The sequence below is a fragment of the Oryza brachyantha genome, chromosome 8 (genome assembly GCF_000231095.2).
Source record: "Oryza brachyantha chromosome 8, ObraRS2, whole genome shotgun sequence".
In the NCBI taxonomy this organism is placed as follows: Eukaryota; Viridiplantae; Streptophyta; class Magnoliopsida; order Poales; family Poaceae; genus Oryza; species Oryza brachyantha.
Genome location: NC_023170.2, coordinates 12,409,052 through 12,424,552, shown reverse-complemented (window position 1 = coordinate 12,424,552; position 15,501 = coordinate 12,409,052). Strand labels below are relative to the sequence as shown.

At 40.8% G+C, this 15,501-nt stretch overlaps 1 protein-coding gene across 1 annotated transcript; it reads left to right on the top strand.

Annotated features, from left to right (window-relative positions):
- The first annotated feature begins 8,487 nt into the window (after positions 1–8,487).
- LOC102700549 (probable transcription factor RL9) lies at positions 8,488–15,266 on the top strand. Its single transcript, XM_040527250.1, has 6 exons — positions 8,488–9,714; positions 9,819–9,895; positions 10,645–10,690; positions 10,950–11,187; positions 14,102–14,162; positions 14,696–15,266. Exons 1-6 carry the CDS (start codon positions 8,862–8,864, stop codon positions 14,807–14,809), a joined length of 1,389 nt encoding a protein of 462 aa, XP_040383184.1. The 5' UTR covers positions 8,488–8,861; the 3' UTR covers positions 14,810–15,266.
- The last annotated feature ends 235 nt before the right edge of the window (positions 15,267–15,501 follow it).

The window sequence follows — 15,501 nt, the reverse complement described above, 5'->3', positions numbered from 1 at the left end:
AAGCCGACTTTGCAGCACCTCTATATGCATGTATATATGTGGACTCTTTATAACCAAGATCATTATAATTAATCTGTGCAGAACACAATCAGAATTTTAAATACTCTTTCTCAATACAGCATGCTAGCTTCATTCAGCATCCCCGTTTTATGATTTTTCACCATCATCTTTTCACTTCTGTTTTGGATTATAGGCCAAAATTTGATCTTGAAGTTTTTTCATCGTAATTTATTTTTTAGGTTTGACTTTTAATTATATCATTAAGAGCATGTATTTAAAAGTGAAATATTTTTTGTTTACAAATATATCATTAACTTTTATTTTGGAAAAGTAAAACGATCACCCCTTTAAGCGTTATGTTGATATTTAATTGGAGAATTTTGGTGCAGTTGGGGTGATGAATAATGAAAAAGTGACTTGTCCTTGGACCGTACTTACGATGCACACCGCTAATCGTACGACCATTCATCTTATGTTTCAAGTGAATTCAATGAATTTGATACCACTGATCAGTCGCACACACCCAAAGGTGATATTCCCTATTTGTGTGGGAGTCCATAAGGAAAACTCTTTTGATCTTCATCATGTCCTAGCTCTCGACTGTTCAAACGACATTCAAATATTTATAAAAACATTAATAAACTTAACAATATTCATATACCACTTCACAAGATTTAAGTCTAAATTTAACTCACTCGTTCAGATATCTACAGTAAAAAGGATAAATCCGCCATAGGAAAAGTATCAGTACTATTTGCACCAGAATTTGTCTTTATTTTTTTCGATGTACGTGTAGTTTCATTTTGAACTTGAGTTTTAGTAGTTAGTGATAGATATAACAATACTCTACAGTACTAAATTTCTTCAGAATTTTCCACAATCATTTGCGTTAGATTTAGGAGCAAAAGGGGGGGGGGGCACCCTAAAATCCATTTCCAAAGCTGCATTAGTTGGGAAGGGACAAGGGTAAACTTTTCTCTTTTTCACAAGAATGTTTTCTATATTTCTAAAAGGTCTATTTTTATAAAAATATTATACTAAACGTTACTTTAAAAATTATATCAATCTATTTTTAAGACTATAATAGCTAATACTTAATTTAGGGGGCATTTCTTGTGTGCCCTGAAATTTTAGCTGGTCCCCTATGTGTCCTGAATTTTGCTAGCTACCTTGCATGCTCTTGAAATTTTGATTTTGATCTCTTCCATTCGAAGATTGATCCCTAGTTGACCGTTTAATTTTTTATAAAAATATCAATTTTGCCCTTATGCATGGAGAGAAAAATAATAGAAATATGTGTAATGTAGTATTAAAGGCTATAAATTCATTGCATGTGACTATTATATTCTTTACAGTGTAAGATATTGTTCATAAAAATATTTTTTTAATAATTGAAAAATTATATATAAGTAATGTATTTTTGTGATGGTAGTACAATATATTTGCTATGTGTTGTATAACTTAAAAAATGCTACCCACAACTTAAATTTATTATGGTTACTATTTTAAAAATATTACAAATATTTTTAATATATAATTAAAATCTCAATGTACAATTCTTTTTCATAGATTAAACCTATTGTCATACAATAAAAAACTATATTTGCAATCTATCAATACTATGTTTTCTCATTCCTTAGATATCTAGGGATAAAATTGATATTTTTACACTTATTTAACGGTCAACTAATGGGAGGTGTATAGGAGGGATCAAAACAAATATTCAGGGGGTATATAGGAGATTAACCAAAACTTAGGATATACAATGCATCGGCTAAATTTTCTGGGGCATAGAAGAAATTTTTTTCCTCAATTTATCATGCCCTAATGATATACCTTATTTTGTGTGATATTCTTCATCTTTCTTCTTTCCTCACCCTCAAACTCACCCTAAGTGGAGATCTAAATAAGAGATGAGATAGGGAAGTGGGCTTACATCACCTGGTTGGGTTGCTCTTGCGATGGAACTGACCCACACATGTTTAAATTCTAGATTTCACATGAGTGCTCAAATTAACAACTAATTATTCTTTTAGTGGTAGGTGACACATCCTTCTCTTAGGAGGTGCTCATGGTCGGCTTAGTCTTCAGAGGTGCTCATAGGAGTAGGGTGTTATGAGTATTCGTAGTATATATAAGGTGCTCGTAGGAGTAGGGGTGGCCAGCTCAGTATTCGGAGGTGCTCATAGGAGTAGGGATGATTGGCTCAGTCTTCGAAAGTGCTCATATGGTTAGATCGTTTTGAACATTCATAGTATGTATAAGAGAAGAGAGACTAAGCTATGTGTATTTTTATTTCTATGAGACTTACATATTAGTTACATACTAGTTACACTAGTCGTCATCCCGTACGTTGCACGAACCACTGTTAATAATACTTATGGTAAAACAATAATGCCATTGTTATATACTAGTTGCACTTATCTTCATCCTAAGCTAAAATTTTAATTCAGGCCAAAGCTACAAAATATTATATTTCTTCATTAACTTACTAATTGAGAAATGAAGAATCACTTAGAATCGAGCTGAGTTATACATTGTTTGGACTTTCAATTGTAGCATATATTCTCACTACTTAAAAAACTGTTAAAAAAGATCAGAATTAATCATTGCTTTGGTGCATGTTTGAGTATATTATCTTATCAATATAACGTATAAGAGAAGCTAGAGAGAGGGCACAATGCATGTGCATGGCCTATGCTAGCTTGATGTAACATTGGGGAGTGTACTTGACAATCAAAATCCTATCTCTATGTATACACACAGGGCCTATTTGGAGAGCTTTAGATTCTGAGAAGCAGCTGTTTGGTAGCCAGTTTCTGAGAATCCGAAAAATCTCCTAAACCCAGCTTCTCCAGCTTCTGGATTATCAGTTCATTTTCCAGAATCTGTAATTCAGAAGTTATGGGCCGTGTACTTGACAATCAAAATCCTATCTCTATGTATACACACAGGGCCTATTTGGGGGGCTTTAGATTTTGAGAAGCGGCTGTTTGGTAGCCAGTTTCTGAGAATCCGAAAAAACTCCTAAACCCAGCTTCTCCAGCTTCTGGATTATCAGTTCATTTTCTAGAATCTGTAATTCAGAAGTTATGGGCCGTGTACTTGACAATCAAAATCCTATCTCTATGTATACACACAGGGCCTATTTGGGGGCTTTAGATTTTGAGAAGCGGCTGTTTGGTAGCCAGTTTCTGAGAATCCGAAAAAACTCCTAAACCCAGCTTCTCCAGCTTCTGGATTATCAGTTCATTTTTCAGAATCTGTAATTCAGAAGTTATGGGCCGTTTGGGATAGCTTATACCAGAAGCAGCTTTTGGAAAAACCTGCGGTTAAGAGAAACTCTCCAAATAGGTCCACAATTTCTCATGTGGACGACAAGCATATGTATGTGTACGAGAGTCAACCTAGGTTTTGTGCAAAATTTGCCATGTGCGTGAGGACATGATAGATAACAACCCAGACAGGGTCACTGCTGGATAGGGGTGTGGATTATATCTGGGGAACTGCAACCAAAAATTGTGTTTCTAGAAGCCAAGGTTGTTCCAGCCTAATATATTAATTAATTTTTAACTCTTGGTTATCTGTATGTTTTTATTTTGTTTGAAAGACCTAGTTAACTATAGTCCCTCCGTCCCAAAACAAACCAATATTTCACTTTTTACCTATAATATTTGACTCTTAGTCTTATTAAAAATAATTATGATTGACATTTTGTTTTTATTAGATGATAAATTATGAATAGTACTTTACATGTGACTAATGTTTTTTTGATTTCTTACAAAAATTTAAATAAGATGGATGGTTAAACGCTGGACATGGAAACCGAAAGATTAGTTTGTTTTGGGATGGAGGGAGTAGATAATTAAGCCCCTGTTGACAATTTGGCCCTAAAATGGCTATTCTAGCTCCAGCAACCCTGACAGCATAGCATAGCATATGCATGCACACACACATATATATATATATATATTTACATATATATACAAATGTTCTTGTCACTGAATTAATGGTTGAAAATGATCAGACATTCGTACCTGTGCAAGAGAGGAAGGAGAGAGGAGAAAAATTCAGAAATAAGAAACGCGTGACAAAACGTACATTATGGGTCACTGTCTTCAGATGAGATGACACCAGGGGGCTGCTAGAAATGGGTGAAGATGCTAATGGAAGCCACTGCTTTAAATAGGATCTTGATCCACCTACCAAAAAGAAGAAAAATCAATATTTTGGTTTAATCACCGATGTTTACACTCTAGTCGTCTTGCAACGGAAATTTATCCTTCGATAGGATGGAAGTTTCTTTGGACCCTTTTATTTTATTCTCCCTGTGCATACGGTGTGTGGAAGAATGACGATTACAATTTTAAATAGTTATAAGTCATATCTTTCGTTTTTCTTATACTTATAACCCAAAATTTAAAATTTTAATTTAGATTTGATTTTGTGTATTTTCATCGTAGCTTATTTTTGTCTGTGACTTAAGCCTGTCAGGCTTCTAGGCGTCGTGTAACAAAACTCTTTTCTTCTAATATATTGACGTGCAAATCTTTTATGCGTTCAAAAAAATCGTAGTTTATTTTTCAGCAACTCCTTTAGTTCGCTAAGAACATGTATGTAAAAAATTATTTTCAAATCATTTTTTATTTGTTAATATACCGTTTGGTTTTTTGCACCCCTAGATATTCTTTTTTGTCGTAAATCCATTCCGTCATCATGTACAGTAAAGCTAGGAATTGAAGATATTGCACTGAACAGGGTCTTCAATTCATCTTTGAATAGATAGTATTAAGATGGGTAAATTATTTAATTTGTTTTTCAAACCAGAGGACCGCTAACAATGGTGAAGATGCTGATATAAGCCATTACTTTAATGAAGATCTTGACCTAAGAAATGACAGAGACAAATTAGTACTTTACTTTGACCATCGGTGTTTAGAATTGGTTTTTATATTGTAAATCCATTTCAATCTTGTCCATATACAGCAATGCAGAGAGCACTGATAAGATGGCCAGATGGGTACATATATGTAGTATCAAGATGGGTGAATAATGTTAGTTTTTCATTGCTGTGTAATCCCGCTTCATGCAAACTTTAGGTTATTTCTCTGCAAACACAATGGCTGAATTCTTCTTGGACAGATTATTTTTTGGTTTTTACGCGTATGGTTCTTGAATTAATAGACTAGATTTTCAATTTTATAGTTGTTAATTTCATCGTATAAAGAATCAGATATTCATATATCATGTTTTATAAAAGAAATAGAGCCTATAGTCTTCTCCATCTCAGTCTAATATTTAGGTCATGAACAATGCTCTGACGAGGTGAGTGGTTTTAGTCCACCACGTCGAAGCCCGCCAGCCGAATTGGCATGAATCGTGCCCACGCAAAGGCACACGCATGAACCATGCCCATCACGCAGCCACATTGGGCCTGGAGCAGGGGGGGAGAAGAGAAAAGTGGCAACGGGCTTCGCCGCCAAGATCCCCCCACTGAGCTGCACTGCTCTACCACCTAGATCTGTTGTTGAGCTCCGCTGCCGAGATCCATTGTTGAGCTCCCCCGCCAAGATCTGCGCACCACCTACTTCCACACAAGGAGAGGATGGGCGGTGAGCTCGTGGCAGGATCTGGGGAGCTCATCGGTCTGGGCCATCTCACTCAATCGTCCACGCTATCCGCCCCGTCGAGCTAGAGAGAGGGGATCGACGGGTGGTGACGGAGAAAGGAGAGCGAGGATTGATGGGCGTGATGATGAGTTGAGAGGACAGAGATGGGCTGAAATAAAAACATCCCCGGCCCCACTTAAAACCAGATGGGGATCCTTGTTAGGGCATTCACACTACGCCGACGTGACGAGGAACCCCAACCCGCCACATCGGCTACAGTGCGTATGGGCCCATATTTTTGTTGCCCCGTAGGAGGCATAGGATCTTGCCGAAGACGCGCAGCTCTCCTCCTCGGGCTTGGTGAAGGCACGAGCTAGCTACGCACTGTGAAGCAAGTGGCTTTGGCGACTGCTTCGAAGAGAGTCACGTCACCGACGGAGAGAGGTGCGTTGGCGACAGAGAAGGAAGAGGACGACGTCGCGGTGGAGGAAGGCGAGACACTGGCCAAGCCCCACCGATCCACGCCGCCGGAGGAGGAAGAGGACAGCGTCAATCTCCACCGACTGAGCCCCGTCGACGCCCTGCGGTCGTCGATCCGCGTCGGCCCAAGGTTCGCAGCCGCCCGATCGCCGGATCTGCGTCGTCTCCGCTAGATCTGCACCGCCCGCTACCGGATCTGTGAGGGCCAATGCTGGCACCGGTGTTGTCGCCCGCGGTCTCCGACCTGAGCTCCGTCCGCCTCGACCACTCCCTATCGCCCGCCGTCCATTAGCCGCTCCGTGCCGGCGCCATCGTCGTCACCCTGCTTTCTCTCCAACCACCACCCGTCCATCGGTGCCTGCTCGGTGTAAGGACTGAGAAAAGGTAGAGAGAGAGGACCAAATAAAAAAAATATTGTGGGTCCCTCTTTAAATAGCCTGTATTGTATATGGTATGTTTTTAGAGTGGTTTCGTCTATGTCTGGCACATGATGGTGTAACTCCTACTGTGAATGGTCTTATTGGTCCATAAATTGTTCATGCCCTTAAGCATCAATGTAGTCCATATATATGGTTTTCTTCATGTGGCCATCTGAAATCCGCATTGTCACCTCTGTTCAATTTGTTCAACAGAATAACTGACATCACAGACCTCCAGGTGGGCCAATGCAGCATTCGGAGAGAGAGAGAGAGAGAGAGAGAGCGAGAGAGAGTAGATGTGTGTGTAGAGGGGAGGACCTGGTTTTACTTGCATCATTATCCCCCATACAGAAGCTAATACAGATGCGAACTTTTAAAATCAGACCAATCCAATGCTTCTTCTCCCTAATCTAATCATTTTAATTAAAGTTCAGCATTACTGTGTTAGAGATGTTGAAGATTTTTGTTTGTTTACCCAGGCCTGGAAAATGCGATATTGGTTCATGGATACTTAAATACTACCCCGTCTCAAAAATATTTATATCCTTATACTAGAAGAGTATTTATTCTAGGGCAGGCATTTTTTTTAAGTAAGCTAGAAAGGTGTTTGGTAGGGGTGTCTGGGTAAACTGGAACTTACTGGAATATTACAAGGGCAGAAGAGCAGGCAATCAACCAGATTTGCCTGTTTTTGTAGAAATCTTAGAGCAAACACTGTTGGACAGAGCAGATAGTGCATGCATGTACTACTGCACATATGTAACTAGTTGCATCTGTTGATATCTACAGCTACCTAGCCAAATTTCTCCCCCACAAAAAAAGGGGTGCTGTGCTTCAACACTCCTGCACTACAGTTGACAGATGCAGGACGGCATGAAAGAGAAGTAAAGGGATTTTTGGAGAGAGAAAGCACATACAAATTCTTTCTTAGGGCATGGGATGAAAAGAGGGAGGAGATGCAATTAGCTTTTACTGCTAACTCTCACCTTAATTTTTTCTATTTTGCTTATGCCTATAAGTAAAAATTTGAATTTTTATCTCTAAGTTTGGAGTTTCTTTGAGGGTATCAAAGTTTATTTTTCAGCCTTGTAGATTGCCAAAACCATGTGTAAAATTTTTTTATTTATAAATTATTTTTTTTATAAATATGCAGTTTGAATTTTTTTAATTAAAAAGCCAAACAATGGGGCCATTCGTGTCTAGGATATTGATTGCATATGATCTAATTTATATATTGAGTGTGTATAAATTTAACATGTTTACATACAATATAAGTATAATTGATTGAAAGTACGCATGATAAATAAGTGAATTATTTTTCTCCTTTTTCTCTCACATGGATTTATTTTATCTTTTTTACCATACACGGGGATAATATTTTTAAGGTGGCCCTGCCACGTTAATTACTGCTCGAACATCGTCGTCCACAATATAGAATATAGACTCGTATACAATATGTGCGTTGTATTTACTCCATGTTGGAGCAAAGCACATTAAGTGTTTGCTTTTGACTCATTTCGGCATTTCCACCTACGTCATTTTCATGAGGCTGCCCTCGAACAACGTCGGCCGCTCATCTTATCCCAAATTCGAAACCCTAACCAAACGACCTCTTGTAATAAATATATATACTACATCCATTAATTTGTTTTACGGTATAAAACTTTTAGCATTGTCGTGTAATAAATAAATAAATAAAATTAATATATGTTGATTAATAAATAAATTTAAACATAGCTAAAACGTATTACGATATGCAACAGAGGAGTATTTATGCTTAATTTTTTTTTAAAAAATAATTCTCTCACTCTCTTTGCGCACATATATTTTCGCCCTCCTGCTTTTTTCGAAATAATTCTCTCACTTTCTCCGCGTATCTGTACAGATACGGGCCAGTACTGTGGTACTACAATCCTCTCCATTTTTCTCTCTCATAAATCAACCGATCACCGTGCCCCCTTTAAGATGAGTACCTAACCCAGACAACACATGAAACCGATTCCATTCCTTCCATTCATTCATCCATCCATCCCTAATGTCTCCTTTCTTGGTTTCTTGAGAGAGAAACTAGTGAGAGAAAGTTTAAGCGTACATGGTATCCTACTGAGAGAAAGAAAGAAAAGAAAGAAATAGAGAGAGAAAGAAAGAAAGAAAGATTGTGGATGTGGTGGTAGATGCTTGTACACACAAAAGAGAGAAGAAAGAGAGAGAGAGGAAGAGGAAGAGGAAGGAAGGAGAGAGAGAGAAGCATCACGCACACACATCGCAAAGCACAAAGCGAGCGACCTCTCGCGCTCGATCCCAGGAGGGAGCTAGTTGAGCTAAGCTAGCACACCGGCGGCGCCCGCGGGGCATGGCGTCGGCGACGACACCGGACCTGTCGCTGCACATCAGCCTGCCGAGCGGCGCAGGCGGGGCGGGGGCGGCGGCGGCGGCAGGGATGCAGGGCACCGGGGGTGCGGGTGCTGCTACTACTGGGAGAGGTGTCGCGGGTGTAAAGGCGGCGGCGGGGGCGGCGGTGGGAGACCCGTGGAGGAGGCTGGACGGGTCCACGGCGTCGACGGAGCTGTCGCTGTCGACGCCGCAGCAGCAGGAGGCATCGGATGCGCTGCCGTGGCGGCTGCGGCAACCGGCGGCGGTGGCGTCGAACGTGCCCGTGACTCTGCCTACGCTCCCGACGATGAACGGCGCGGCGGGTGCGGCGGAGGCGCGGCCGATCCGGGGGGTGCCTGTGTACAGCAGCGCAGCCGCCGGCGGAGGGCACCCGTTCCTTGGCGGCGACCACCGGCACCACAACCACGGGAAGGTGGGGCTGTACAATCCCTACCACTCCACGGCGTGGCCATCGTCGTCGTCGTCCCTGTGCTCCACCTCGCCGGTCCAGGCTCCTCCCCCTCCGGGCGTCGCCGACCCCGCCGCCGTGGCCACCTCGTCGCTGCTGTCGCCGTCCGCGTACCACCGGATGCTCTCCAGCACGGGTCGCCTCCACGGCGTGCTCGCCGACACGCTCCGCGGCTACGGCGCCGCCGCGGGCTCCATCGGCTACGGCGCCTACGGAGGCGGCGGCGGTGGCCTCGCCTCCTCCCGCTTCATGCCGCGTCTCCTCCCTGCGTCCCGCCGCAGCATGCGCGCCCCGAGGATGCGGTGGACGAGCTCCCTCCACGCCCGCTTCGTCCACGCCGTCGAGCTCCTCGGCGGCCACGAGCGTGAGCCCCATCCATCCAATCCCCAAAGCCGCAACCTTTCACGGATCATTTCATGCGAAATCGGCTCAAAAAATCTCTCCTTTTGAATCTTTGATTCGATGCAGGGGCGACGCCCAAGTCGGTGCTCGAGCTCATGGACGTCAAGGATCTGACCCTAGCGCATGTCAAGAGCCATTTGCAGGTGACAAGATATCCAACCTAGCAACAACAACCACCTCTTCCTCTTCCTCCTCCCTCCAATCCTCCATACCATATCGACACGTCGCCATGGCCATCCATGATCGAGCAACCAATGCTTGGAAATTGCAGCTGATTCCTTCAAATCTGTACTGTTTCAAGCCACTGTACCGTACGTACTACATGGGGGGAGAGAGAGAGAGGGCACAGATTCCAATGAGAACTCCATGAGAGAGAAACCACCAAGCAGCCATCCCTAGAGAGAGTGCGTGTGTGTGTGTGTGAAGAGATCGATGCGTGTGGGGGTGTGTGCGAGAAAAAGTTACCATCATTATGCAATAATGCATTCTCTGTGTGTGTCCTGACCAAAGCACTCACTCAGCAAGGGAACAGAATCCCAGCCAGAGCCACAGATGACAAGAGAGAGAAAGAGAGAAGAGAGAGAGAAGCTAGCTGAGCAGCAGCAAGATAGCTAGGCTAGCAACAAGTGCAGTAAATTTTGCTAAGCTGAGCTGAGAGAGACAACACACTCCAGTATTTTGGCTTGTCCATTTCTTGGTGTTTGATTTGCTTTTGCTGCCATGATCTCCAGCTTGATCCATCATGTTTTCCTGTCTTTTACCTCCACTCTGAATCCGATTGGTCTATCTATTTATCCATCCATCCATCCATCCCAAGAAGATGTATCTTTGCTTGCAGCTTTGCTTTGCATTTGCTTTCTTGGTGATTCTTTTCTTGCTGCGCTCTCTGCAGATGTATAGGACCGTGAAGAGCACTGACAAGCCAGCAGCAGCCTCAGGTAATTAAGCTGAACCATGCATATATCAGATTGTTATTGATCCCCAATTAATCCCACTTATTTTTTATTTTCCAAAATTAACTTTACTAATTCGAGTGCCTCATCAAATCAACCATCACACATGTGCTGGCTGCTACTGATTGGTTGATTAATCACACCGTCATGCTATTTCCTGTTCACTTATATATCATCACTAACTATAATTAATTAACATGTGTAACTTGATGTTATTATTGCTTGTGATGATTGTGCTGTCCAGGGCCGATGGACGGCAGTGGTTCCGGCGACGACGACCTCCCGGCCGCCGGAGTAAGGCAGGCCACGTCATCGAGCGCCGAAGCGGACCGGCGGCAGTCGTTCGCCGACCACCGGTCCTCCTCCGAGGGCGCCGCGAGCCACGCTGGCGGTGGCGACGGTGGCGGCGGCGGCGGCGACGGCGACTGCTCCTCCTCGGCCGTCAACTCCGACACCATCAGAGCCCGCAGCAATTCACCGAGGTATATCTACAGCATCTATCTATATAGATACACACACATATTTATGCACGCAAAAGCAGAATTTGTTGCTTAAAATCCCCAGTGTTAATTTTGTCAATCGCATTGAATTAAGCTCAATTTTGGACAGTAACTTGTCGTGAGATAAGATAACGTGACAGCTACATAGCTTAAGAGCAAAGATAACCAGACATAAAGTTAACTATGTTTGTGAACACAAGCTACAGTGTAATCGATCTGGTTTTGTTTTAGTAGTGGCTAAAGCTCAAAAGATGTTTGGCCCTACACAAATCACACAAAAAGGAGAGAGATAGACAGAGAGATGAGGGCCTATCTATATCTCCCATTGACTTGATCAGCATTATGCATGCATGCATGCAGCCATGGCCTCTCTGAAGATAGATGAAGGTTTTTGTGGGGTGTTTTCTTGGGCATTGCATTGTCCTCTTCTCCTGCTTCTTCTCTCTCCAGTGGTAATAGATCTGCTTTTTTACCTTTTCTTGTCAATGCATGGATGGCTGTGTGTCCAAGGGGGCTGTGGGCTTTGACCTCAGACCTGATCCCAGCTGACATCCTAGAAATGTGTAACCAAAGCCTCTTGCTGTTGCTCTGTCCTTACTTTCCTTGCCATTACTCCATGTGTCTACTACTACTGTAGCAGACATACTGAGGTTCAAATGGGAGAAATTTAATATGATTGTATTTATGGAATATTGACACAAAAACAATCTCTCAAACCGAAAAAAATAATTGTTCAAAAAGTTTTTAGCTTGATAAAGTTCTTCCAAAATTTGAAAATTATAGTACGATATTGTGGGATGTTCACCAACAATGTGTTCACTTTTCATGATCATCTGTAATCTATGAACTTTCCCTGGGAAGTTTTTTGGTCATGTATTGATCACATATGAATTTTATGAATATTTTAATTATATTTTAAAGGTTGTCTTGCAATTTTTTTCAAAACGTGAACTTTATATACTATTTCATTTTTTCACAGAATTGTGCACACAATTTAGGTTGTGTCCGAACCATAGGATAAGCTGAACTTATTGGCGGTGCGTAAAACAAAATGAGTTATTAGCACATGATTAGTTGAGAATTAACTGTTATAAACTTTTTAAAAAATAAATTATTTAACCTTTCAGACTAACTTTTATATAGATTTAAAAAACGCATTGCTTAAAAACTTAAAAATTGTACTCACGGAAAAAATTGGAATTAGCTCAGCCCTTTATGCAGTGTTTTGGCTAAGCTACCGTACCATATTCCATGAGCACACTTTCCAAACTATTAAACGGTGTATTTATTATAAAAATATTATATATAAGTTTATTAAAAAAATCAAAAATATTTTTTATCCTTATAATGGTTAAAGCTCAAATAATTATGCATTCATGATACATCTTGTTCACTTGTGGCTAATATGCGTGCTCTGTAAGCCCCCAAAGACACTTCCTTGTTGGAACGTGACCTTAGTAGGAGCACATCTAGAACGAAACAGAGGGGTGTGCCACTCAACTATTTTTCAGAGCTTCGAACCAGGTTTAGGCTTATGCAGATGCCTGAATTTGGATTGACATGATGCATATATGATGAAAATAGATAAACTCTAGCTAAAAGTTTTTCTGAACCGGAACACCCCAGTGCAAGCAGCTCCGACCCTGAACCTTGGAATTTTTGCATTACATTATTTCATGTTTACATATTTTTCTAAAAATATAGCTTCAGCCAGTTAACCACACACTTTCCCTTTGCCTGAGGAGATGTTTTTGGGTAAACTGTGGTCAATAAATTAAATGCGTGTGTGCATCATGGGAACATAAAAGGGCTCATTTTGCTGGAGAAAGTAAATTCATCCCTTTGGAATGGAATTAAAATTAGGAAACATAAATATTTAATAGGTCTAACCATTTGGAATATCAATTTTTCGTTTTTTTTTGTATGCACGAATATTAAAAAAAAGTATTTGGAATACACACATTGGTATGTCTACCAACGGTGGCATTATTTCTGGTGTGAATGAATTTTTGTATGTTTGGTTAAGCTTTTATGTAATTATAGTATCAGCTGTGGGATTTCTGCTAGCTCAAAAAGGACCGAATATATTAATTAAGGGACCTTCCTCGCGTGGTCTAGGAAAAAACATCTAGCCCATTTGAAAAACTAAAATGTCAATTATAAAGTACTTTATATATCTGTCTTAAAAATAAACAATTACAATAGTGTACACTAGTAGAATATATGCATGTGTAGTGAGAGCAATTGGGTTTCATCAAGCTTCTCGATCGATCCAGAGATTTGCACCTTAATTAGTGTGCATTTCAGCATTTGTGCCTGCATGCAATTAATTTAAGTGCATATAGGCATGGTTTACATTTCGAAGAGTAAAACTTCCTTCTCTGTGACAGTACTGCATGCACACATTTGTACCAACACAACATATAAATCATTTTAATGGCATGTTGCCTAGAGCTGGAGCTTTGTAACCAGTAGACCTATATATGCTAGCTAGGTACACATTTTTCATGATTGCTAATTAAATTGTACAGTCACCACTGTTGCAAATTAAAAGCGTAGCATAGGTAGGGATTAATTAATTGGGACACCAAATTAAAGTGCATGGCCTACACAGTCCTTAGTTTGGAAATGATACTACTAAGTTATTACGTCCGTACTTGCAAGGTTAATTGCTTTAATTTGAAATATGCAATTTTTTATTTAGTTTAAAACTTACAGACGTTATTTATAAGTAATTTACATTTGGGTCTATTTCCCTACTCATCTGCAAATTTTCATGTTCATAATACAATACAGGTGAAAGAGCAGTTAGTATATATGTATATTATTGCTAATTATAATTAACTACAGTCTTCATGACTTTAGTGACACAATTTTCCAACTTCTTTCTCTTCAGAGATCTATGGCTTTCATCAAGCGTGTGCAACATGGATGCTCAACGTTTGGTCACAGTTGAGGTATATATGCATATATTATGCTCCATTAATTGTCTCTTTTTGAGCTCCTAGATAGCTACTTTAATATAATTATTGAGTGAAGTGCACCAGTCGTCCCTAAATTTGTGTGCATGTGTTATCTAGGTCCCTGAACTCTCAAAATGCATTTTTGGGTCCCCGAACTTGTCTGGGGGTGTCATATAGGTCCAATCGGGCTCCGACCACTTCATCCGCTGACGTGGCATGCCACGGTGACGCCTACGAGAAGGAAGAGAAAAGAATAAGGAGGAGAGAGAGATACTGACATGTGGGATCTACATGGCCCCAACAACATGTAGGCGTCACCGTGGCATGCCACGTCAGCGAATGGAGCGGTCGGAGCCCAATTGGACCTATATGACACACCTGGACAAGTTTGGGGACCCAAAAATGCATTTTGAGAGTTCAGGGACCTAAATGACACATGCACACAAGTTTAGGGACCGCTGGTACACTTCACTCATAATTATTCCTAGCAAACTACACTAACACATACTTTTGTACAATTGGATCAGGACATAGAACCTTGTAGATCAAACAGCTTGCAAGTATCCAGCCATGAACTGAGCTGCCCTAGCCTTGAGTTCACTCTAGGAAGACCCAATTGGCACAGCATAGATCATGACTAGCAAGCCTGCTTGCTTGCTACATGGAACCTTGCATTGCACATTCAGACATACTACTGTTTAATTATGACAATACTTCGATCATACCTGCGTCGCCGATATTTCAGCAATGCGATGAGAAACAAGTCAAAAAGGATGAGAAAAATTTAGTAGTGGTTTGTGTTTTGCCGAAACAACACGATAGTCCATCTCTTCCAGTTTGTTTTTCTTCTTTTTTTTTCCTTAGTTTCTCATTACATTTTTGTGTTTATTTTCTATCAATGTGTAAGTAGTGCAGTTGCTTGTTCATGCACACATGAGACAGGGACCAGAGACTAGGATGCTTGAAAGCTGTAATATGCCTCTTTGCAACTTGGTGACTGGTGTAATGTATCATTTGCACATGGATAAGAAAATATCTAACCTGACAGTGATTATATTCTACTTGTGATGTATATATATACATGATGCGAATATTTTTTTTTCAGTAAAACCAATATGTTGATCATACTTTGGAAATCACCTTTAATGCGGTGGTACCCATAATTCCTTTTATTATGGTTCGAATTCTGATACCCATTTGAAAACACTGTAAATCCATATATATATAGTTACCGGGCGCATATACAATAATCGAATGGAAGTTAATTATTGCATCACCAAAGGATATATGTGTGTTGATCATAATTGAGCATAACATAGCTAGAAGCCAGAGA

Excerpts from the sequence above, each read along its gene's own strand:
- LOC102700549 (XM_040527250.1), top strand. The coding sequence starts at position 8,862 with ATGGCGTCGGCGACGACACCGGACCTGTCGCTGCACATCAGCCTGCCG. Across the intron at positions 9,715-9,818 it reads GCTCCTCGGCGGCCACGAGC|GGGCGACGCCCAAGTCGGTG; the intron begins GTGAGCCCCATC and ends GATTCGATGCAG. Across the intron at positions 9,896-10,644 it reads ATGTCAAGAGCCATTTGCAG|ATGTATAGGACCGTGAAGAG; the intron begins GTGACAAGATAT and ends CGCTCTCTGCAG.